This window comes from Hippichthys cyanospilos, chromosome 1 (assembly GCF_059441005.1).
Source record: "Hippichthys cyanospilos isolate Australia breed blue-spotted pipefish chromosome 1, RoL_Hcya_1.0, whole genome shotgun sequence".
NCBI classification, from domain to species: domain Eukaryota; kingdom Metazoa; phylum Chordata; class Actinopteri; order Syngnathiformes; family Syngnathidae; genus Hippichthys; species Hippichthys cyanospilos.
The window spans coordinates 16,359,425-16,386,202 of NC_142369.1; the positions used below are offsets into that span (position 1 = coordinate 16,359,425).

Sequence of the window (26,778 nt, forward strand, 5' to 3'; positions counted from 1 at the left end):
GTTATTATTTTATTTGTATTTCTTTGATTATTTTTTAATTTTTTCATTGTTTTTCTCACTTTCTTGAGGGAAGGAAAGCAGCTCTGGAAACCCTTCTATTGACCACTTTTTGGCCTAATTGAAAATGAACTCTGCAATCAAATTGTAAAGGAGAAAAAGGCCTTTTTCCTATTATTACTTCAGTGTTTCTTTTCCACTGCTTGTAGAAATAAAGCATGTCTATGTTCAAGCAACTCTCAGATCCATTCAATTGCATCACAGGTGAACCATCACGCTCAATGCAGACAATGTTCCTGCACTGTATGTATACACATCTGATCATTCCAGGCAGTCCGATTCGGTGAATGGCGGCATTGATTGGTTGGACTGTTGCGACTTGAAGCGATGATTCGTTTTGGAGGCATATACTGTAATGTAATAATGTCGCATCCTTTTTTTCGCGGCTGTCTAATCCCAGCCAGCAAGCTTTGCCTTTATGTCGTGGTGGTCTCCCGCAGCTTTGGCGCATTTGTGCAATATTTAAGCATTTGTGTGCACCTATGCAGATTTACCTAAAGAAATCTATTCAGACCTAGTGGCAATGGTCAAGGTGAAGGGAGGAGCGCTCCCTTGAAAGGCTCCCCTGCTTCTCTGATCTCTCGCCACCTTCATCCGGCCACTCTGTGGCCCCGCTGACATCTTCCGCTGACACATGCCGAATGAATGAAATGAAACACAACGAGATGACTTGATGTCACAGTCAAGGACCCTTGCTGCTTTCACTTCCCTCCAATTTCATTCCAGTTCGAGGCGTGGTAAACTGAGGGAGGTGAAAACATAGCAAATCATACTCCCGTGCTTGTAATTTTTTGATTTGCTGACTGTTGTGATACTTGGAAGTGAAAGCAAGAAAGTGGGACTTTTTTTGGGCGCATACTTAGTTTAAATGTATATTTACTTCCCAGAAATGGATTGCAGCAAATCTCACATGAGCCTATTGCTTTTATTATAATAACTGTAATTTTTGTACACGTCCCAATAGAATTTTTCATGTCTTGTTGATATTTGCAGAGGATTTGTGTTCACAGGGCAGATGTTTCATCATAATTACTTCCGCCACGAGTTGCTATATTTTTAAGCTTGTATTAAATACGTATATCATTGGTGGGACATAAGAGAAAATACCGCACACGTCAAACAGGCAGAAACTGAAAAAAAAATGTTTTGATTGCGCTCCTTTCAACAACTGCTGGGTTAACATACCCTTTTTGTATTTTAATATTCGTACAGCAAAATAAAAAGACATGAAGAAGAATCTTGACTACATGGTTACAGGCGTGCGTGTAGAGTTTGTCATGCTTGGGTGTTCGGAGAGCTACAGTAAAGTGAGAGACGGCTCATAAATTTGTCAGCCCAGGCCTCGGGAGTCAAGGTCGGTGAGTGCAAACATGCAAAAAAGGCTGTATGCTTTTCAAGACCCCCCACAATTCAACGAGTGACCCACACTAGCGGCAGTAGACACACAAAGTTGTTGCACAACCCTGTAATGGGCCAGGGTGAAAGTAAACAAGAGCAGATAAGCAGTGATTCAGAAGGACGCCAGCTGCACATTGTAATCTCGTTACATGTTCTCTTTCTTCTATTGAACTTTTATCTTATCAGGCGAATGTCTTCTCCGAGCATTCCTTCGCAGCCGCCCTCTTTCCCTTTCTGCCGTCACTTTGCCTCAACACACACACACACACACACACACGCATTTTGACAAGAGAAAACATATATATATATATATATATAACCCCCCCCCCCAAAAAAAAACTCCCAAGCAGCTGAGCAAAGAGTTGTTCAGCGTGAAATTAGTATAGCTAATCTTGGCTACACAATTGACTCCCCTACCCAATAAATTGAACTTATGACAATTTAATGCTGTATACTGATATTTGAAGCCAAGCCTCCCTCTGTACTTTTTTTTAAAATTATTTTGTGCACACATTTTCTACAATTTGGGTCGCTTTTGTTGTTCCTTTCCAACTGTTTTGTTCAGACTTTTTAACTTTGGTAAATGCAGCTTTCATGTTCATCCTCTTTAATATTTCAAATGAGTTTTTGGCATAATCAAAAAAGAGAATGGTCTCAGCTTTTCATATATATACTGTACCAACCCATTACATTCTTGGTATAGATATGAATAGATCAATATAACCCCCACCACCTTTGAACTGTGTGTCTATTGCATGACTCAAACAACAATACACCAATCAGAGGCCAGTATTTTGGGGTCATAAACTGAAACATAACACTTGCTAGGCCAGAGATCAAGGGGATTGTTTATCCAAATTCTGCGGATTCCTAGCCGAATATTAGCTCATAATGACAGAGAATTATAAAATGAATACATTAGCTAACAGGAATCGGCGGTTTATCCTGACATCCATATGTCAGGGATTCCATGCATGGCTGTTTACAACAAGGACAATGTAATGAGTGATTATTTTGCTAGACTTTCCAATACTGACTTTTTTATTCAGCACTTTTTCACAAAATTCATTTTTTTAACAATTCCTGATCTTGATTACATGAAATTGAAACTGCGTTGACCTTCGACCGACAGAGACTATGCTAAAAACAACAACACCTCCGACTGACAGAGACTATGCTAAAAGTCAACAACAACAAATGTTTAATCAGTAAAAGATGAAGTTTGACCCACTGAATAATTATTGCAACATATCTCAGAATGTACCTGTGCTACTTGCAATTCATTTTGCTACATCGAGTCACATAGAGTGCCCACCATAATGTTTGGCATTCCGGATTAAAATGTGTACTTTAGCCTCTTATACCCCCCCCCCCCCCCCCCCCTCCCCGTGTTATAGGAACAAAATAAAATAAAAAAGTTTTTTGCATTTATCCACATTAAAGAATAATTTAGCATCAAATCAATCATACAACTTCTCCGATAATGTTTCACAAGATGAGAATCCTGAGAGAATGATCTTCAGCCATTACATTTGCACAATTGCACGTCTCAAGCATTTTTGTTTGGGCCTGGTGGAGGTCTGCAACTGTGTTAGATAAGCTTACCTTGGTATACAATGTAGGAGATGGTTTTTAGTGTATTATTTTACGAGTTTGTCGCAAGTGAGGGCTTTGTAGATGACTAGAGCAAAAGTAGATAAAGAGGTCCACTCCTTTTTTCTGACAGTCATGCTGTCAACCACTTGGGGGATTTGAGAGAACCCCGGTGTTTGCACGGGGTTATGGGTCAGCAAAGTGGGCTGACTCCCTCCCCCAGTGCACCCACTGATCCACAGGGCCTCAGCTTTCTCCCACAAACAAACAGCAAGATATCTAAGCAACATGTCACAAGAGCTTTTAATTGCTTGTTCCAGTCTCTTTCTCGCTCTCCTACCCCCCTTCACTCACACTTACCTCTCGCAAATACTGACCCCCCCCCCCTCCTTTCAGCTTTTCTTTGTTTTCTTGCATCTCCATTTTTTCCTCCATCTTCCATTTTCTATGTGTTTTTGTCTTCTTTGTCATATCTCAATCTGCATTAGAGTGGGTTTCTTTTGAGCCTATTTTCACTGGCCACTTCATTAGGTACGTAAGAGCTTCATCAAAAATCCCACTTTTGCTCAGATGTCTTTTATATTTCTGGAAGCCTTCTCTTTGGGTGATGCTCGTAGATCTATGGCATTGCAGTACACATGCAAAATGATTAACATTACTTTTATAAACGTGTTATTAATACACTTTATTGATGGGGGCTGATTACATTGTACAGTTACCTACCTACCTATACCAGTGGTTTGACATCCTTGTTTGTGTGTGTGTGCGTGTTTGTTTGTTTACTGATAGCATTGTTGCAACTGGGTCTCAAGTCCAGAGCCCCTGGACACGCCACTGGAGTCCATGCTGCCAGACTGTCCACGCGTCTCTGCAGGTACCAAATTAAAATAGACTCACACACTACAATATTATTTATTTGTTTTTTTTTCTTTTCTTTATAATTGTTTGTGTCCTTTTGCTTGTTTGATCAGACATTGTTTTCAGCAGTGGAGTATAAATGCAAGACATTTATATATAGTTGACACATAAAGTGAATTGAGTCCAGACAACATGGATTTGGCTATGTAATGCCCTAAAGTGAAAGGTGGTTAAATGAGGGACTTGATGCACAGTTATTTTTGGGTATCTCAGGTGTCCAAAATGCATATATTCTTTAGTCTTGAAAACAGTTTGTCAGTCCCATATGACTTTTTACATTCCAACTAAAACTACAGTGTTCAAACATTTTGGGTAGATCAGAGCTCTCCTACTATCGAGCTGATTGAGATGGATCTTTAGCAGAGAGACTCAATCAGTGTCAGATAATCTTAGAAATAAAATCCACAGTGTCCTTTCACATACATAAACCAAAGATTCTGTTGGATTTGGTTTCCATTTCTATCATCTTGGTTGCTCCCTTGCTTCCTCTTTCCTTTTCATCAACCACTCGCTCGACCACAACGCTTAATCCGCCCCTGTGGTGTTTGGCTTCCTGTCCCCGTGCCCTCTCTGCTGCTGACTGGCCTTGATGATGTCACAGCCATCATGAGAATGTATCCTTAATGTAGGATTAGAGATGAAAGCTGTAATCCTCAACATGAGCATTGATAAGAGATGATGATTGCAAGTGTTGTTGAAGGTCTGACATCCTGTACATCCTAGAATACATGCAAAAGGACGTTCAAGCTTCTTACTGAGATTGAAAAGTCAGGAAACATAACTTTCAGGTTTTTTTGCTGCCTCGCTATGCTGTATAAAAAGTCTACACACACATTTTAAAATGCGGCTGTATATACTGTTTACTGTGAAGTGAGCCCAAGTTTACTCATCTTAAAAATTTTTCCTGCACAATTGTTACTTATAACCTCAACTCATTGGACCATAACAGATTTCCCCAATTGTGTTTGGAAGCTACCAAGTGTGTTGGAAAGTTGTAAAGACCAGATTCAACTTTTCTGCCGTACCCCCAACTGATATGTTTGGCTTTAACATTGTAGTGTGTACCTGTAATGAAGCATGGTGGTGGGAGCATCACGCTTTGAGGCAATTTCTCTTCAACGGGTACTGGGGCCCTTGTAAGGTTGGAGGGGGTTATGAACAGCTCCAAATAGCTACCAGTATTAGAAGACAGCCTTCAGACAGTTGCCAGGAAAAGCCTACTAGAACAGCTTGGAGTTATTTAGGATTCATCAGACGCTTCTTAATTGGTGGCAGGTGTACAGTATATTGACTGCCATTTAACCTTTAAGTGTATATGTGATTAATTGTCAATACAGCCACAACCACTTTCTCTGTTGTGTGAGTTCCTACCAAGGATTTGTCTTTCATTTATTCAATTGAGTCTGCGAGTTTCAGGTTGTAATTCTAGTGGGAGAAACTTTTAAATACATTCATCTGGATCATGTCATGCTATATCACAAAAATCTGGCATTTGAACAGGAGTGTGTGGACTTTTTATTTCCATTGTACATGTTGGGACTACACAGGTACCTTTTCAGACAGCTTTTGTCCCCAAATTAGGACATTGCTGTTTATCCTCTCCATATCTCTTCTTTGAAATGCTTGTGAAAGTATAGGTCATTTTTCACAGGCTCCACATGTCACTGAATTTCTCTTATGGCGATATCTCATCTCAACCGCTAAAGCACCGTGTTCCACATGGCGCTGTGTGGGTGGTACGTCTCCACATCTAACGGTGAATCAGCAACTTCAAATGTCAGCTAGCCTTCCCTATTATTCCCATACTGTATTTCATGTTCAAATGTCACTTCTGGAGTTTAATGCATCTTGAAAAAACTGCAGCCTTTTGAGTCCATATATCCAGGTCCCTTTTTTTCAAACATGGCATGAATGGTATGGTTAGAGCACTAAACCATTTGACACCGCGTCCATCCGTATGTGTACGCCATTGACTTGCGCTCTATTGACTTTAACCGAGCTGAAAAGATTCCAAGCTCAGGCCTGTTAACAAAGCTGCCAACTCAGCTTGTCTCTGGTCTTTTGGTAGCAGCTTCTCATGTCAAAGGTTGACTCGGTCGTCTTTGTGTCCTTGGCAGCTCGGCAGGTTTGCAGGCAGCGGCAATTGTAGCGAGAGTCGCGGCGGAGCTGCAGAGGTGACGAGGTTGAGGGAAGGGTGTCGGGGCACTGTGGCCTAGCACTTCAATCAACAAACATGCAGCCACCTCTTCTGCTGCCATGAATTGTCCAGTTGGGGTTGCTATGCAAAGAGTATGTAGTGGGCCTGTGTATAGGTGGGGGTTGTCACCTTATATAGTTTCTTAGCTACAGAAAACACTATTCAATCCTAATTGGAATACGCACACATCCACCTGTTCCCAATAGTGGTCTGTTAGCTGTCCCACAAAATTTCTATGCTCCCTAAAGACATGCTTAACTTCTTTTATTTCTCATCACGTCTCCAAAAGTAACTCTTTTCCGTCATCTTCTTTTGAATGTTAGCATTGTGTATTTAATTTGCCGCAACAGTTTGTGAAGGCGTGTTAAAGTTAGGAGCTATATTAATCCTCCTGTACCAAATGTACCAAAAAAAAAAAAAATTGACTTTTTACGATTAAAAAAAATATTCATCTCTCCGTGGAATGTGTTTGTACAAAAATATAAAAACCTTACTGAATTCAATTTTACTTTTTTCCCAAGTCTACATTTTTTAGATTGTGTCATGAATGAAATCTTCAAACCTCTCTTTTTAGTTTTTGTTTTGATTTTGTCATCACACATGTAAGCATCTCTTGTCATGAGACCCTGATGCTTCTAGAAGCGAGGTTTTCGAGCCTGTTCCCCAAGGCCCGGTTTCCCGGATGTTTTATATGTTTCACTACTGCAAAACACCTGATTCAAATCAGATCACGATTGTTATCCAGCTTCTGCAGACCTCGCTCATTATCAGATCATTTGAATCAGGTGTGTTGCATCAGAGAAACATATAAAACATCCAGGAAACGGGCCTGTGAGGACCAGGATTGAAGATCCCTGGTCTAGAAAGTAGTCCAGTTCATTGGAAATGCAACTCAAAACTTTTTTATTTTGACAGTTTCCTACAAACAGAATGTCTCAACTATGACACTAGAGAGAAACATGTGGAAAGACAAGTCTTTTCTCCTTCTGCCTCTGCATCCGTTCCACTCTTCCTCACTCACTTCTTTTGCAATACATCCCCCTTCCTTCACATCCACCCTGCCTCCATGTTTGCGGCAATGATGATATGATGAACTGTGTTCTCCATGCACTGAGACTTTTACCTCAAGGGGAGGTAGTGTATGGAGGAAGTTTGTCTGCTAGTCTTCTGTGAAGCGGCATTTGGAGCACCGAGATGGCACTGAGACTGTGCTAGAATTTCTAGCCTGGGTCCGATTCCCTCATCCTTAAATGAAAGTATTTATTTGCAGTTCATTATCATTTCTTGCTTGAATTGAAAAGCATTTTATTCCCCATTAAGTTGTCTCCATGGGATCACCCCACCTCATTGTTTGCATATTTCCTTTATGCAAATGAGGGGGAATTACTATTCTTGCTGGTAAGCTGACATTAAAATCAGTTGGAAAATGGGATGGAGTGAGGTAAGCCCTTCCAAAATTGTCACTTGGAGACAGAAGTGAGACTACGGCACGCTGGGGGATGGTTAGCTTTGGGGATGATATTTAGTAAGTGTCCTCATCACACTTAGACGGATGAATAGAGACGGAAACCAACCATCTCACCGTTTTGAGCTTTGCTGTTATCAATGCTTAGCTTATTGAACCAGTTTTGCAAAAGACCAGACTTTCATTTAAAAAAAAAAAAAGGAACATGGCCACTCATATGCACACACTTCCTGTCGTGATTACTCATTGTCCAAGCCGATTATTAATTACAAAGGCTTAACTCTCTGTAGGTAAACACTGATTAATGGCTAACAAAAGTAAGTTAATGTCTTACCTGTTCTTTAATTACCAAATGTGTGCCATTACATGCAACCTAACACAGTGCAGTAATTAAACCTAATGAGCCATTGTAAGGAGTTTAGTTTGTTTGGGTTTTGTTTTTGTTTTTTTTGTCTTTTTTTAATCCTGATATATTTGTTTTCATTTTTAATGACATACTCGATAAATTGAAAAAGTGAAATTTAAAACGGCACATTTTAAATGACACAACAACAACGGCATTCACAAAGTGGGCGTTTGGACCCATTCTCGAATTGTGTTTTCATTCCCAGAACCCAAATTTACAAAATAATCTATCACAAGCATGTCTATTTTTCCATTAGGCAATATAGTCCTTGTCCAAAAATGCACTGTTCTTTTACTCAGACAGGTGGTAGCCTCATAAAATCTGAGCTGGGACCCGTTTTGCGCCTCTAGTCTAAGATTGGGAATCAGAGCATTAAAACACAAAAACAATAAACCCCTGTTCCATGTCAGGTTTTACAGTAACCCTCACCTCCCTGATCCATGCACTGTTGACCGTGAAACATCTTTTTGCTGTCGGCACCCCGTCTATACATGCACGCACACACACGCAGGCAGACTGATGTTTGTGTGATGACTGACTCCAGAAGGAAACTCAAGCTCACTCAAATTAACCTCATCCACCTTCAACATCTGTGTTATTTCAGCTTGCTAATGTGGAAGTCCGCTCAATGCTCGCAGTAGGCGATATCTTATTTTTAAAATGTGTTTCGGTGTTTACGTAGTCCAATTGCGACGCATTGGCGCGTGTAGGAGGAAATAGACAGGTAAACTCTAGTGAGCCAAACTCTAACCTTTGGCCTAGATTCACTAGGACTGTCTTAGGCTTTGATCACAAATGTTGTGCTCTATATTACAATATCATAAACAGTATTTGCTCAGGCCGTTTTAAAGTAAATAATAAAATGTTTCGACATCTGTAACCGTCAAAGGCAGTGAATGAATCATCTTATCCTTTAGAAAGAGCAATTTTCAAGACGTCTTAAGATTTTTAAATACCACATTATTGCATTCAGTTTTTGACCTTAGCAAACTATTATAGGTGAACCCTGTAAGTTGGTCTTTCTCTTTTTAATTTTCTCAACTTTGAACATGAACATTTCACTGAATTGTGACAAGATTTAGTATCAAGCTCCACAACAGCATTTGACCTCATTTTGACCTCCTTTGTTTTTTCTTCTCTTCTGAAAAATTTGGTGCAACGGATGACTTGGAAAGCATCTGATGAAATTCTTTTGGAGATGCACACTTGGGTGCGCTCGCTCCATTGTCCGGTCACGCTCTTATTCCATGGTAGCGAGGCAATCTGATCCATCATGTATGGTTCCCTTCTCCTGGGGATGTGTACTTTGAATCAAACACTTGACCACTTTGACGGATTTCTTTGATACCATTCTAGGCAACTGTCCCTGTTTATTGATCAAGTTGAGTGCTTTGATTTGTGCCCGACCCGTATCTTCCCCTACATCAGGATTATCAAAGATATGCCGCTGTGGTCAATAGACAAGCCTTTGCTACATGACCAAGACAAGGATGCTTCCATTTATTTGTATGAGCATACAAAGGAGGAGGTTGAAGGCGATTATTGATCGAAGTTATTGAAGTTAATTATTGTTCAATCTTCTCAATTCATTTTAATTTTGTGGGGCACAAAATATTCTTGTAGGCCTTAAGAGAATTGTTTTTCGGAAATGATTTTGCTTATGTTTCAGCAGAAAATGCTCAATCCCATCAACCTCTTTGAAAATAATTTCTCCAAATGACGTAGTGCACCTTTTTAGGGAAACTACATTTTTTCTCTGATAGACTCCACCTAAATTATATCCTATAAACCTATGTGAATATACATGTTTGATTTTTGTATCCATTTTTTTCTGTTTGAGTGAAATGTTTGTCATGAAAATGGTTTTGCGGTTTTCTCCCCTAAAATATTTCGGTGTCACTGAAGTTCTAAAGAGATGAAGCACATTTACAATGTCATATAATCTGTAGCTCACTTTTCACACTTTGTGAGATATGGCTTAACCTCCACGAAAGTACTCGAAAATAAATATCATTAGAGGCGCACTAGCTATTACAAGGTTTACCATATATTCATTAATTAATGTGTCTGGTTGGTTGATGTTGCACATGGCCATAAGAAGGATTATGACAATATAAGAGCAATATTGCTTGAACAGCTTTCACAACATCGTCTGTTGTGATTATGCTAAATACAAGGATGCCTGCAATGCTCAATCTCTGGTCTTCAGTTCACGTTTGCATTCCATAAATTATCCAGGAGGCCTTTTATCCTATCATTCTTTCTTTTACCGTAAACATCATTTAACAGGAAAGAAAGCAACATGGATACAAAATCAGAGAAAGCCTGGTCTGCATAAATTAAAGTTCAACAAGGTTCAATGAAACACTTATACAATTTGCTGCAATATAGCGAGGTCTTATAATCTCATTATCATCTTAGTGCCAGATTTGCCCACGAGGACTGTTCTCTATTCACTTTTATTAGCTCCTTAAGATTTGTCCATTTGTCCTTCTGGTAGCCGCTCCTCAGCCGATTGCTGGGGCACAATCTCCGTTAATTACCATTCCCATTCTTGTTTTTACTTCTCTTTCATATTTTCCACTTGCTTTTCATACTGCTTTGTATATTTTATTTATTCATTCATTCATTTAGTTTTTTTTACATCTTTTTTTTTTTCATGGGCAAAGAGAACATTGTTAGTGCCCATCGTAAGATCGCAATTGTTTATATATTTATTTATTTCATTAATACATGGTATTTATATAGTTATTTATGAATAATAAAATAAACATACCCATATATATGTATTAGGGGTGGGAATCTTTGTCTCTTGATTCGATTCCGATTTTTGGGTCTCCCTATTTGATTTAGAACCGATTCTTGATTCAAATTATATTTGATTGAAACTATAATTTATTATTAAATCAAAAGTTATTTCTGGGTGCACTTTTATTTTGAAATTCCTCTCAAGCCTGGTACAGTGACAACAGTGAACTTGATCACTTCCTCCCAAAGTAGCACTTGATTTACTAAACATCGTTTTTTTTTGTTTGTTTTTTTTTTTGCTAACTTACAAACAAATTCCGCTAAGGAACAGCCGTCCGGAATGTATGTATGTGTGTAGAGAAGTGAGGTATGGTGAGGCAAGTAGAACCGACTACAAAGCGGCTGACGAATCTGTGCTAAAAGGACAGCAGTTAAAAGGTAAATGACCATCATTTTTATTCTTTACTCCTTTCTTTGTTCTTTACTTTTTTAATGCAGAACGCTAATTTATTGTGCAATGATCTAATTGTAACATGTATTTGTTACATGTTTTGATGCAATGTTATGCTTTCTAAAACATTTATGTCCGAATTAGTGGGGGGCTTGGAACGGATTAGGCCATTCACATGGAAAACGCATCTCTACCTACAAACTTTTCTAGCGAAGAAATTTCTTCCAGAACCAATTAATTTCATAAGTACCACTGTATAAAGCAAAGAAATTTTAAATGAAAATAATTCTAGTCTTGTCTCTTCTAGTCTCATTTGAATAGTGTGTAACCATTTGTGAAAGTTGCACTGGGTGTCATGAATTTACTAGGGTCTTAGCACCTCCAAGGCCAAGCTCTTTCCTGTGTGAAAAGCTCAGGTCAGGTGGGGGAGCTAACATGCTGGATACAGTAAAGCAGGTCACGAATCTCCAAGCCTCTTAGCTGCAGTGGGTAGTGTCCATCCCTGGTCACACAGAGGGCATCCCCAGATTAGTGCTTCACGGACATGGATCTCATTTGCCCATATGGCCTTTTCTCATTGAGTTGATATAGGCTGTAATCCGCCCAGCCTTTACCCCTGACCTAAACATGTGGCAAACCACTTAGGCGTAGAAAAACACAAACCGTCCTACACATTTGATGACTTCTCCACTGTAAAGAAGATGATAGTAAATTTGTTGTCCAGTCTGTGTTGGTCTTATTTATAGTTAATCTTTTTGAACGTCTGCCATTTCTGTCCAATATATAAATTAAGTCAGTCAAGAAAGAAATCTCATAATTACATCCTCAATTCTGTTGACTTTAGACTGGTTTAAAGTTCAATCCATGGGGTGAAATTAATCCAATAAACCCCAGAGGGTCACAGCAAATCCTCACCATGGCTAGCCTAGCATTCAACTACAAAAAAAAAATAAAAAATCACCCTTATCCCAACGTCTCAGAGTATCATTATGTCCGTAAGAAGGCTAACAGCGTATTTCATTGTGTAAGTTTTTAGAATATTCTAAAAAAAAAAGGCATGTGCTAAAACGTTCAATACATATCCTGAAAATTTGAACCTATCTGCTATTTCCAAGTCACTACAAGACTATTTGGGAAGCTATAACAATGTTTACAATGACATATCTTTTCAAAAATTCAAAAAAACGTTTATTTGGCTCACCAATCTATTATGCAGGTAGGACTAGTGAAATACATATAATCCTATGTTAACCTCTGTAAATGGTTCCCCATAGGTGCCACCATAAGGTGAATTTAGTTAATGGGATCAAGTAGATTAGTGTAGGGAGAGGCTAATCTATTGCGTAATCACACGGGTGTCACTTGAAAATGCTCAAAGGTGGCTGAAACAACCAGCACTACATCGCATCAAAGACATCACACAACTCAATCAGGTTGTTGTCGAACATTCAAGGGCAAATATACAAGGATGTCACCTTCGATTGTTACCCAATGATCGATTGTTACTCACTGTTATTTAGCTGCTAATTAACTCTCACACAGATACATACATCCAGACCTTTTCTTCAGCCGCTTGTCCTCACAAGGGTCGCAGGCTTGCTAGAGCCTATCCCGGCTGACTTCGGACAGTAGGCAAACAAGTGTTTGCCAGCCAATTGCAGGGCACACAGAGACCAACCATTCACACACCCAAGGGCAATTTAATATGTTCAAAATACCGGTCATGCATGTTTTTTGGAGTGTTGGAGGAAGCCGGAGTTCCTGTAGAGAACCCACTCAGGCCCGGGGAGAAAATGCAAACTCTATTTGATTTGATTTGATTTGAACTCCGGTCCTTGAACTGTGAGGTGGACGTGCTAACCACTGCGTCATTGAGACAGCACACACGCAAATACATTTTATGCCCAGTTGTGAGAATCCCTTGCTGGGATTTAACATCTGAAAATCAGTCAGTTTTTGTGTGTCTGTGTATGCGTGTCTTGGAAACGTAAAACTTTGTTGCCTCTTAAAATACGCTTCTGTAAACTTCGGAATTTGATCGTTAGTTTGTAATTAACTGTATGCTCAGTCTATTTATGAGTTCAAAACATAGAACTTATGCAACCACATTTCCCACAATATACAAACTGAGACATCTTTGAGTCATCATAATTAGCCATAAATGATTGTTATTTTATCATCGTTTTTAAGAGAAAACATCATATTATTTTTAAGTGTGCATGTAGATAAAAGTTGAATACTCAAAGTAGATTTCAGTGGTGGTTTTGAGTCAGCAGTTGTGACCTTGCTTTATCCCATGTGCCGCTTATTGACAGATATACACTTTATTAACCAACCATCTCCCTGACAGGAAACAAACAATTTGTGAAAACCAATGTGTGCTCTATTAGGAAAAACGTTGCAATTAGAGGATGATATCTTCACCCACCCCACTGAAAGCAACACCGGGAAGAGAGGGGCAAGCAACAACATAGCATGTTGCGGTCTTAGAAGCAGCAATTATAAAGTGCTTTGAGAGTTGTTGTGCCTGTGAGTAATGAGAGGCTGTGCTGTTGTCTCACCGAAATCTACAACTCCTAATCCCCAACCCTTGTTTCTACCTCCTCCTGATGTGTTTATCCGCCAGCGTCCTTCTAACCATCACTGACCTGTCGCCACTTTAGACAACCTGGGGTGACCTGTGGCCTGTGTCGGCTGACCTCACTGAAAATAGCCCACTAAGTCTTGAGCAATTTGACGAGCGATGCCTCTTAGTGGGTAGTTTGCATCTCATTGCAATATTTCGTAATATTGCACTGAATAGTATTTTCCACCTCATTTTTAATAAGGCTTGCCTTTCCTAAATAAAGAATGCAAAATATTGGAAAGCACTGTTTATTATATTTACACTTTAAAAAGGGGCTTGATTGGCTTGAGCATTGGCACTTCTTTTAATAGATCTGTATGTAAACATAATGTTTGCACTAAAAGTCTCTCAATAATCACTGAAGTGATTTAAGGTGATTTTTGAGTGTTTTCTCACTCGTTCAATGATTAGCCTAACATTTCCTAAAAAGGTAACTAAAATATTAGAAAGATCTATTTATTAAACATAATTTGATAATTTTGCACTGGTCAGAAACTTATTCATAATGAAATTACTTGATTCAACTTATATAACAGAGCTGTATTTAAAAAATATATTAACTCTAAAATGTTCAATAAAAACTCTGAACTGATTTAAGATGGGGTTTTTCAAACGAATTCTGAGACGCCCCAAAATAGAGGTAGAAACTGCTCAATTGGCACATCAGTCAGACAATGTCACAAAAGGTAAATGGCGAACATTGTAGTGTTTCCTGACTTGGGTTAATATGTTCATTAACAGTGAGCAATGGGCACCAAAATTCATTTGCACATATCTCATGTTGTCCACTTCAACCATTAGTATTTGTCAGACATTTAGGGAAGCTAAGGTTTTGTTGACAGACAGCCGCCAGCTCTTTGGCCTGTATGATATTTCACACAGCTAAATTTTGATAGTGCTCTACTTTTGAATAATTTTGTTTGTTGTGTCCTCAAAGCAACAAAGTGCTTTTGTTTACACCCATTTCACCAGAAGTGCGTGCACATTAATCACTTGTGTGTAAAGTTTTGACAAGGCATTCCGGTGTATACAATCTCATGCGTATGTTTAAAATCCTCAGTTTGAATGCCGCGGTTACAAAGTGCGTTAACTCGGAGACTACCCCTGCCCATCCGTCCTCCTTTCTTCCTTCATGCTGTTCAGCCAGTATGTCGCCGATGGCAGGGCTCACTTGTCAACGTGTACTCCCACACAAACTGCATGTGTGCACGGATATCTGCATGTGCATGGGAATGCTCAGCGACAGGCCCTCCACATGTAGACACACTTACAGATACGTCCTCCCTGATACGGCGGTGCTCACAAGTTGGTCACACTTTCCAAGTTTGGGCCGAGTGGCAGGTTTTGCGAGTTAGCGCTCCATCTAATAGACTAGTGTTAAATTGTCCGTCTTTGGACGTAGTGTTCAAAATACATCTATATTTTGTTGAATAGACAAAATTGTTTTAGTAAGTACTTGTTTTTCTAAGTAGCTGATTTAACTCTCTAAGGAATAGAAATCAAACTGCTTGCATTGTCCCAGCATTCTTGTACAAGTAGTGGGCTTGGTAGGGCACCTCCAACATGTACGCCAGGTGCCCAATGTGCCGCTCGTGGTCGACTGGTGGTCCGTCTAGATATTTTTTATTTGCCCCCAAGACATCGCGATAAAAAGAAACCAGCAATTGTTTACTACTAATGCTGCTGATGCTCGGCGGTAAAGAAGATCAAGTAGTAGACCACTGTCACAATCTTGCTTCCAGGAGCAACTCCGAAATAAAAATATTCCAAAGTCATTCATTTTATACATTACTTGATATCCCACACATTTTATGTTGAAGCATTGTTTAGCTTTCTCCCAATGTTTGGTTGTTTGACAAAAATACAGTGGCTTGACAGGCGGCGGATTCTCCGCAGGTCTCATTGCATTTCAGGGCCAACAAGCTAAAAAAAAAAAAAAAAGACAGATCTCATCCCATAGTTACTGCCCGGTAAATGTGACTTGCCTGCCTATGTCATTTTACTCTTCCCTGCCTGAAAGTAAAAGCAATGAGTACTGCAATTCTAAGTAAGCTGACCAAGTCAGACTATGACATTGTTTGGTGGTATTACTGCGAAAGAAGGGATAATAATTTAATATATGTTGGTGTATTTCCATTAATAGTTATTCAGAAATCACCAATAGCTCTATATTTGCTGATTGCCCCCTATTATCAGCCTCTTCGTGTCGGCCCAGCAAACTGGTGGTAAACTGCCAATATAGTGAACAGGACGGAGCCTCAAGTCGATGAGAGTTAAAATTGATACATGATTACTTTGACAGTATCTGGACTTGGGTATCTGGACCTGACCTATGAGCTAGTGCTCTGCAGATTTGGTGGGGGTTCTCACAGCAAGCAGCTATTTGATAGATGTGGTGAATATTTTAAGTTGTTTATTGCCACTCTCTGTTGAAAAAAAACTTGAACATAAAAGAAACACCAGTGCACAATGAATTAATATTTGGAATCATGATGCATACACGTATTTCTTTGTTTTTATAAAGTCAAATGTAGTGCATTGATATGCCTCTCCACCAATCATTGTTCCTTGTTCACAACCCAAGGCAGGTCAAGTTTACCATGAAGTATGTTTTTATATATCTGAGAACTAGAAAGCTTGAGTTAGTATTTGAGACTCATGACACCCTTTCTAACTCCTTTTGTTTGTCTTAAATTGGAACAGGATATGTCATTTCATCTTCCGATGCTATTTCAGAACTCTTTCCTGCCGTCAAGCAAATGTTTTGAGGAAAAAGGCTAAACAAAAGATACTAGATAGGAAAGGAGCTCTGTAAAAGTTTGCGGGTTGAACTTTATGTTGCGAACACTTCACAATGGCTAAGTGAGGTTGACCAGCAGTTGGAGCAGAGTCTGAGAACTGGAGGGAAAATAATTGTGTTTGGCACCAGGCACCTATCAGGCTGTAATTAGTATAGCTAACATCCCAGATGAAGGAGTCAAGTTGAGGTCCATGTAAAAAACTTCAAGGGTCTTAACGGGTAAAGGTCGGAGGCCAAGCCATGCTCCCTCCCCTCACCGACTATAAGCTCATGCCGTGCATGTTCAGATTTGCTGAAATCTGTATTGAACTTTGATCTTGAGGTGTCGCAGTCAGTCACATGTCAGGCTGGCTCCTGTGGATCACTCATGTAAGATTTTCCGACTAGTTCCTGCGTTGGACCTACCCAACCCGACCAAGAGATTTAGCCTTGCAGCCTTTGAGGCTTTTGACATACATGTTACATTACGGCTTAACCCATGCTTGGGATTCCTGCCCTGCTTTAGCCCCAAGAGATGTTTGCCTACCCCGCAGTCTGCTCGTTTCCCCCAATCGGTGGTGATCTGTAAACATGCATATGGCTTAAAATGTATTGCTTTGCAATACAATTTTGGCAAACCTCACTGTAATCCTTTTCATTTACGGCAAGGTTGTTGTGATTGATCTTCATGGACGTATGCATATTGAAGCCATGTGTGCCATTCCCGGTTCCTTAAAAGACCTATAATCCTCTAATGCTACCATAATCTCTTTTAATACATTCAATATTAGTTGACAAATCACATGATAATAAAGTGATATGGAAATGTTTCTTCCGAATGACAGGGTTATACTAAGGATTTAGCCATGAGCTTTAATCACACTTGACACTGTACATGTTGTGTTGACCATGGCCAAAGGTTTATGTCTGTCGATGGTCTATAACCCTTGAAAATTGGGATCTAAAATCTCATCAACCTCTCGACACTGACATGCATCTTTACGGTTTTATAAATAACATACCAAGGATGGAATTGGAAATGGAAAATACGGTATATTGTTTGTATTATACAGTGGGTTGGAAGCAATACAATTTGGAAATCTTTACTTTTTTATTTTTTGGTAGAAGAAAACATCTCACACTACTTAGGACATCCAACTGCGGCCATTCATGGCACATTCCAAAATGAGAAGAAAATACATTGTTTTATTGTTATCCAACCTTTTCTGAAACACTTTTCCTCATCAGGTCAGAGTGTCAGCAGAATTTTCTATTGGCAGCAATAGACATAGTACACATTAGACTGGTTGCTTGCCAATCGCAAGGCATATATAGACTACCGTCTAAAGTCACAATCGTACTTGAAAATAAAGGTTTTGTGATGGTATGAACTCAGTATGAGTTATTTCTATTTTTGCTTTTGTCTATGGGATTTTTAATTTTCAAAGGAAAGGGCACAGGTGGACTGTTAACATTCGCCTTAATTTAAAAAGAAAAATTCTCGACTGAAATTTCAAATGCCGGTTTTGCTGCCCTTAAAGTCAAACTGTCTAAACTTCAGCGCAATTTGTTTTTTCCTCACTTCCATTTGTGTCCTTTCATCTGCTCAGTTCTGCCCTAGTTTATGTACTGTATCTTTTTTTCCAACCTAAACTAAGCTCGCTTCACAAAGGAGAGAGCCATTAGATCATTGCTGTCTAGGTTTGAACTTTTCACCAACTAAGCCTCTGTCTGCCCCCGCCCTGGTTTCTAATAAACCCCTCATTTACCCTACACCTGCCCACCCTTCTTCTTGCCCCAGCCCCCACCACTTCCTATCCCCTCTAAGAAATGATATTATAGTGTTTGGATCATCCTCATTGCCTTCCTCCATACTGTAATCCTATTTGCTCTGTCATGTGTTAGTGTTCACAGATGGTGTGTGTGCGTGTGTGTGTGCGTGTGTGTGTGTGTATGGCTATGCTTGTGTGTGTGTGGGTGCGTGCATGCGTGTGTGTTTGTTTTCATATGTATATGGTGAGGGTGGTCCGAAATACACGCAGCCCAATCACAAAGCTGCCGGAATATGGATGAAAAAATAATTTTGCGTAGAGTTCACCCCTCGCTTTCATCTCCTCCAACGATCTTTCCCCCTGCCCAGCCATCCTTGTTTTTCCCATAATGAAAATGTTAAACTCTGACTGAGTGATTGACTGAAGAGTTTTGGGGCAGGTGGGGAGGCCTCCCACTCATTGTTGAATCAGGAGCAGAAAGAGAGCGAGAGAAAGCCCAGCATGTCTTTGGATGTGGTCCAATAGTTGGCGTCTCGGCGTCCACGTTTAGTTCCAGCTGAGTGCCCACAGTGGGTATAGCCGCATTGCCTTCATTCTGACCTCTCAACCAAGGACCATTGCCTGCCTGTTTCCAACACCCCTTTTCATATAGCCTTTTCTTCTTCATCCACCCCTTGCTCTTTGTGTTCCACAAATGGCTTCATAACAACGAAAACAGAGATGTTTCGGAATTGGTCTGTCACAGCAAATGACCATTGTGGCTTTTTGGCCTTTGCACTCTTCATAATTGCAGCATATTTTTCTGAGAGTGATGAAACCATCCTGTGGGTTTGTGTTTTTTTAAATCTTCATAATGTTGTGCTTTTATTTGAGTTTTTGGGAGGAATGCCAAATGAGCCACTTGAAAGCAGAATCTTGTCCGTATATACAAATGGAAATTTTACTCAATTTTAACAGAATTCATTCTACAGAAACGCCCATTAAGGTATTTGATTATATTCACAAGCACATTTACACATCTTTAAATAATGTGAATTAATGATTGTAAAAAAAAAAAAATATATATATATATATATATATATATATATATATATATATATATATATATATATATATATATATATATATATATATATATATATATATTTATAATAAAAATAAATATAATATTTATTTAAAAAAAATAATTACAAAAAATAGCATACTGTGTATTCTCTCAAACTTTAATCGAGTTTGAACCGATTCCCAGATGGCAAGAACAGAGTAACAAAATATTTGATGGGCTTATTTGCAAAAAACACCTTATTCACAAACAAAACATAGTGCAAGAAGTGACACTGGTCTCTATTAGATGACCCAAAGACAACGGCACGGATTTAGAAAATAAAATGTTGACCAGCAAATGTAACATTGGCTCATTACCGTACAAAGTACCTGTTTGTATGAGGAAAAAAACTGCCTTAAAAGACCTTACTGCAAGTTGTAAGGTTTTCATATCGTATTTAGCCACAATGTAAAGCAGTTGTCAGCACAGAGCAGTGCCTTTTGATAACACAGCGAACAGCAATCGAAATAATTAATATATTTTTAAATAAATAAATCTCTTGATAGTCGCACTCAATAATGATCATTGTTAACGTTATCTTTGAAATGCTTGCTTCGTTGATAAAACTCGGGGTTGTTGTGGAGATAACTGTGATATGCAACTAATTTGTTGAAAGCTAAAATGACACTTGCTGGAAAACTTCCTGGAGAAACCTTCATGGCACAAACCTCTTAATGTGTCGTATGGAGATTTTCCCAATGAATTCCTTCGTCGGGAAATTGTCTGCCCAAGCAAAGACATCATGTGCCAGAGCACACGCATCTTGCCAACTTCAAACTTTGATTTCATCTTGTCATAATGTTAATCATCATTAGGATTAATGCCTTACAGCTGTTAGTGACATTTGCTTGGCATTTCTCTGACATTTTCTGTGTGGTCTGTTGTGAAAAGTAAAACTTTCGGCAGTATATTTACATAATTTTCAGACGCACTAGTAAGCACTTGCTTACTTTATCAAAAAAATGTTTTTCTTTTCTCGCAAGTACAATAGAAATTATTGAAACGGAAAACAGAAGTGATAGACAGAATTTGAAGTGAAGCTGTGGTTTTTGGGTAGTGTTCTGGAGGCGTTGCAGGAGATGTGTTTGTCTAGACTCTAGACAAACACGTCTCTAGACTCTCGAGCTTGTGGGAAAGGCAAGCAGCGGGATCAAGTTAAAGTATTGATGAGCTAAGGGTCAGGCAAATGACCTACACACACTTGAAATCAACAGTGAGGCGCATGGCCAGTCATTACAACGCAACCACCCTGAACCAGTCGATAAACCTTTATAACCATGCAAAATGTGACCAAATCGCATTGGTGTTACATAACTGTTCTGCTTACTGTAATCGGTAAGCATTTGCATTACTCCTCTATATGCAATAAGCCATTATTCCCCTATATGTATATAGACGAGTCATGGTTTCTGAAGTATATGTTTATAAACATCTAAATGGTAGTTATATTGAGTATTCTGCAATTTATATTCATGGCGTCCAACATTACCATGGGTTGGTAAACAGTGTTGCAAATCGCATGTATTGATTGTCAAATATATGGTCATCAAATGAGGACGAAGGTAACGCAAGCTTGATACAAGGCTCCATGGTATACGCTCACTAACGGTGCAATGCAGGCAGCAAACATGCTTTAAGATGATGTAATTTGGGCCGAAGGCTGTGCAAACACTGATTTGACCTCGGTTATTTATTTATTAATCGGGGTCGGGTTTGAGAACAGAGGAAAGGTTTGTGCTCCATCCAGAACAATGTGCCCCAGCCGTGATGGCAACAAGCTGACTACTGGTGGGATATGTCAGTTGTGCCGCAAACTGTTCTTGTATAACCACCTCTGCTTTCTCCTTTCTGACTTTCCAAGCTGAGTGGAAAGTAGCGTCTCCATTTTGTGAATACATTATGGCAAGATGAAATCCAAGTTTGAAGTTGGCAATACATCTTACTACCCTCATGTTTTGGTTTTCAGTTTGCCTTCATTCAACTTTCTATCTTGGTTTTGTTATATTCTTTACTTTGCTCCATCAGTAAACACTTATTGGCAACCGAACCACCACACCATTGGTCTTTGGTGACCATTGGGTTTTGATCCCCGTGGTTCCCCTGGAATGCAGCATGCAGCACTGGGGGTCCTGGCATTTGGGAAAATTAATGGGTTGGGATTTCACTCATTCAGTACATTTTCTGTACTTGGCCACATTGGACGTGGCTTGCTTTTCTGATTGTCCCACCTTTCTGCAGTTAAAGTCTCACTATTCTACACTTTCACTTGGCAGCTTTTCAGGCACTCCACATAAATCATGAAGTGGTTTCATATGAGATTATTTGTTTTGGTGACCAAATGAAAGTAGTGGTCTTGTCCAGAACAGTGGTGTTGACATTTAAGAATTCAGTAACACATTGGTTGCAAATTGTGTGTTCAATGGTTCACAGATGGACAGTGATTAATCAGAGAAGTAACTGTGAAGTATTTTAGCATTAGCGTGGAAAGCTCTGAGGCATGCTAATTGAATCAGAAAATTAGCGACAGAACTGTCCTGAGCTGTAATAGGCTAGCTATTGCTTGTAGCAGGTGCCAACTCACTCAGCTGTGGCGTAAGGTATTTAAGGCACATTAGCAACAGTAAAAAAAAAAAAAAAAAATCTTTGAAATGGAACAGTTAGATTTACTGCCTATTTTCACATCCCAAGCCTGGAACACCGCCACAAAGTCTACATCGCTTGCTCGAAGCACAAAAAAAGCAATCCTGCTACAGTAAAATTAATTTAGGGGAAAAAAAAGAGGTGATTAGAAAAAGGAGTGGGTTTTTTTTTCATTGTGGATTTTTTTGATGAACTTTCGATAGGATGGCTCTGTATTTGATTTGAATCGCCATCATTGATTTTTACGGTACGATTTCTTCACTTATTCTGTTCTGTCTTTGCTCTCTTCACCTGTATTTCCTTTTGCCAGCATCCGTCCCATTCGTTCATGTAGCTTTCCAAGGGCTTGTGTTAGATAGCATCACTTATCAAAAAACCAGGAAAAAAAAAAGTGACAAGGAATGAAACATTGATCACTTTTGAGCACAGGAAAAATTTTTAGGGTTTATGGACGGATACAGGTATAGACAGCCAAGTGAGGTAGTGAGAAGCAATGCAGAACTTTTTCTGTTTATGTTATGTTGCACAATACAGAAGTAGTGCAAAGGCAGGAAAAAAGAATAGGGTCAAGGATTTAACTCATTCACTGCCATTGACGGGTATAAACGCCAAAGTTCCATTTTTACCCGCTTGGCAGTGAATGTGTTGTTTCTTTTTATATTGGGGTGGGTGTCCTATCCATTCTCTACTTGAAAACATATCTTAATCACTACTATGTCAACCAGCGTTGTAATTTCCTGACAGTACAACCTGACCGATATAGAAAGTGTAAAAATTTTCAAAGAATTCTTGCATTGATTTTAATAAGGAGTGTCTTTTGTCCCCATCGGGCATATAGTGGCGCTTCTAAGTAGCAAATTAATCTTCTGTCTATGCGATGGAGACAGTCATTATCAACGCATCCCTCTCTCTTCTTCTACTTTGTCTCACCCCTGCTGAGAGGAAAAAGGGTACTCCCACACTTCAAACCTGAAGCATTAAAATCGAAGTAACTGTCAGGTTTGCTTGATCGGCTTTTAAATAAGAAGACTCTGGCACCCACTGTGTAATTTAACTTTGTGTTTACCAGGTCATTTTTAGTATGAATATGTTATCAGTTATATAGTGCTATATGGTCACGTGGTGTGTTCCTTGGATTGATTTGTTCATTCACTTTTCTTTGATACACTGAGGGTAATTTCCTCCCGCACAGATCTTTCGGGAATCAGATCAGGTCTTTTGTCAAGCTTTAAACTTTGGAATGACGAAAGTGGGAAAGCATCCAGCTCTGTTTTTTCTCTCTGTACTGCTACAGTTTAGACAGCCCTACACCACCAGCTTGTTAAACAATTTTAGATCTCAAGGCCAACGTTATCCTTTTCGTACAGTGACCCCCTTCCCCATCCCTCGTCTGATCTCATTTCACACTGAAACCATCATGAGATTACCCCAATCTCAGCCTTGGCCAATTGCCCAAAGCAATGCAGAATCTGGCTGAACTCTACTGTAGGCTCTCACCCTTTCCCTTGACTCCCTTACATAGTAAGTAAGCAACCTCCATCTTTAGTTGGACTTAACCTCTGTTTGTTTGTTTTTTGTGACTTGCTGGAGAAGGTTTTGATAGGCTATGGAGGATTTTATGGACAGTTTACAGCGTGTGTCTAATCTTAATTATGATGTTCAGTCCAAATTTCCTACACAGGCAGCCATTGGCAAGCTGACCAGGGGAGTAACTTGTCGCAAGGCTGTCAGTCAAACAACCCTCTTGGTACTCACCTAGTACGTCAAACAGCCAATAATTCAAAAATGCCGATCCCTCTCATTTTTTTTGACCATGAAAAAGTATTTTGAAATCTCGTTTCAAAGTGTCAAGGGTAACACCTCAGTAGCTAATGACTGAAGACCTGGCCAACAGATTTTTTTTTGAGCCTCGTCAAAACTTTTGCCTCAGTTTACTTTCACGCACCCATCCACTTTATCTCCTGTGCTCCCTTTCAACTAATATATTTGCCTAGTATCAGGAGTTACATTAATGAGATTTAGGTTTTTAACAGCTTAGCCTTTGGCCATCACCCTGCTTAGTTTTGCTGGCATTCAAGGGTCAGGATAGGCACTGGTCCACGCATGCATGTTGAAAACAGCTAAACTATTTTCTTCAGCTAATTTATGATTACGTTTTAAGCCAGTATTTGTACAGTTGGCAAGCATGTACCTATTATGAATTTAACTTTGTCTTTAGTCATGACAGTTAGGCTAAGCGAAAGCTAGCTGTGCCCAAAGTATTAACTGAAAGAGTAACCCTGTTGAAGCTGATGAGGGCTCATGGCTTGTTACTGGGGCGGTGCCATCCAGTTTCTTCCTTTCTACCAACTTGTCAAAAGATTCCTACCTGGAAAAAAAAATCCTTGTTGTCAACTAGGCAAGTATATGGTGAGCATACATTGTACCTAGGGACATATATTGACTCGTATGTCTTACAATAACACCGTTTTGCACAGTGTCAAAATGTGTTCTGCCAGGACAGTTTTCAGACAGAGTGCTTTTATATTCTGTCAATCCTCTCAGCAATTTGTTTGTTTTTCTCTTCGACTAATACTTCTGATTACATCTACTCAAACTTCAGTTTGCGCTTGCTTTGTGCTCCCTTTTTTGTTGTGAAAAAATCCCTCTTTTAAAAAATTTAAAAGCTGCATTTAAGTCTGTGGCGAGCAGCATGTGCAATTTGTTTTTTTTCTTTTTTTTTTTCAAACTTCTCGTCAGGTCCCCAAAACCTTCTGTACTTTCAATCTGAAAGTATTTCACAGCCTACATTAGCTTTTCTGCCTGACATCCACATTTACTTTGAACCTTCCAGCCCTCCTCACCCAACACCCTTCACTGTAGTTGACCATAAGTCTCAGCCCAAACCTGCCCGGGGGTTACAGGGAGTGCCAAAGGTGCATTGAGTGACGTGGTACTCTGGCTGACCCCTGGTAGCTTGGCAGGGCTGCCTCCCTAATGAGATTAACTGGGTAATGCCGACTCTGTGTCTGTTTCTGCTGCCGCCTTGTCCAGCCCACCCTGGGGCTCTTTATTTAGCCAGCTGCAGGGCAGGGTGCGCCAGCATTCACAGGTCGAGGGCAGGACAGGACCCTCATGCCCAAAGCCCTACATTATCCCTTTTCCCTGACTATCTGAACTGCCCTGCCTGGAATTGTAGTATTGACGTTTTAGCACTGCATTTTTTGTCTTGTTTTTATCTTTTTGTGTCTAAATGTGATTTACGCTCCCGTGGTTTATGTCCATTTGTCTTCCAACCATGCATGGACACAAATTCAAACTCATGAACCAGTACAGTTGCATTTCTAGATATAGCCCTAGCTTTTGTGCACCGCCTAGAGATTTACACATTAAAATGGCGTCCGTAGACATCATTAGAGTTTGTACAGTTTGTCCGGTGGCTATCATACTTGGGAAGTCGTACCTCAGGTGGTAGAGCAGGTCGTCCCGTAACAGAGGGGTTGGCTGTTTGAATTCCTCTCTGTCCAAGTCATGTGGCGTTGTGTACTCGGGCAAGACACATCACCCACTTTGCCTTCATTGGACGGTCGGTGGGGCCGTAGGTGCAAAAATTCCAGCCACGCCTCCGACAGCCTGCCCCAGGGCAACTAGATTTACTTTCAACCCCTCAAAATGTTTTTGGGTGGGATCCTACACCCCATTTATGTACAAAAATTGTAAGAATTCTATAATATTTACGTTGTATATTTTTGTATTTATGAAACTGAAATAGGCAAGAGGCATTTGTTACATTGGATTGTATATTTATGCATTGTCTGAAATTCTGAACCATATCCTAATCCCTTGACTCCTCCACATACTTGAAACACACTTGACGTCAGCAACTGAGCAAAGAGCCCCAAAACTCACAAGTGGTTTGATGATTGTTCATTGCAGTGTAATGTGGAAGTCTGCTCAAATTCTTAACCAAGCCACAGTCCATATCTAGCCTTACCCTTTGGTAAGGTTAGATAGCCACTAGCCACTAAAACTGTAGCCACTAACCTTGAACTCGCGAGTCAACCATGTACATAGTTTGGATTACTTGTGGTGACCATATTATGTAGAATATTCAGCATGTGTTTTTCCAAATACTGCATAACATTAGTGGAAAGTGTGTTTCTGTGGCTGCAGTGCTCTGACTCTTGAAGCCCTCCAGTCCTTTTGTTGACGTAGATGACTTTTAAAGTCATTATTACACATATTAGCAGTGAGCAAGTTGAAGTGGCAATGAAACGCCCACAGCTTTGTCACAGTGTGTTTTTATGAGGGTTCTCCACACACAAGGGGGGAGGTCCAAGGCACAGGTGGATGCCCGACAATGTGAGGGTCACTTTTGAATGTGACAGCTCTTGTGAGTTTGACAGTACTGCACAGGCCAGCTCATGTATCCATTTGTTCTTGCTTTATGTGTGTAAACGTGTACGTATTGTAACACCTGTTTGGATGTGGCTTTAGGGCACAGACGGGTTCAGGTTGCACCCAAACAAATATACTCTACGAATCGTCTCTTCTGGGTGCATGTCAGTATATTTTTGCATGTGGCTGGCATTTACACTGTGGGATTGTGTTCCAGTCTTTTATGGTGAGCCCTTGTCATCTTGT

The 26,778-nt window shown here is 39.8% G+C and overlaps 1 protein-coding gene across 2 annotated transcripts in view; it reads left to right on the forward strand.

The window, feature by feature from the left end:
• Positions 1-26,778, forward strand: part of arb2a (ARB2 cotranscriptional regulator A) — a 154,787-nt gene that overhangs the window by 106,044 nt on the left and 21,965 nt on the right. For both annotated transcript variants that reach the window (XM_088407703.1, XM_088407712.1), the window contains one exon: positions 3,838-3,922. In XM_088407703.1, coding sequence (XP_088263829.1) covers positions 3,838-3,922 — 85 coding nt within the window. The remainder of the gene's footprint in view (positions 1-3,837; positions 3,923-26,778) is intronic.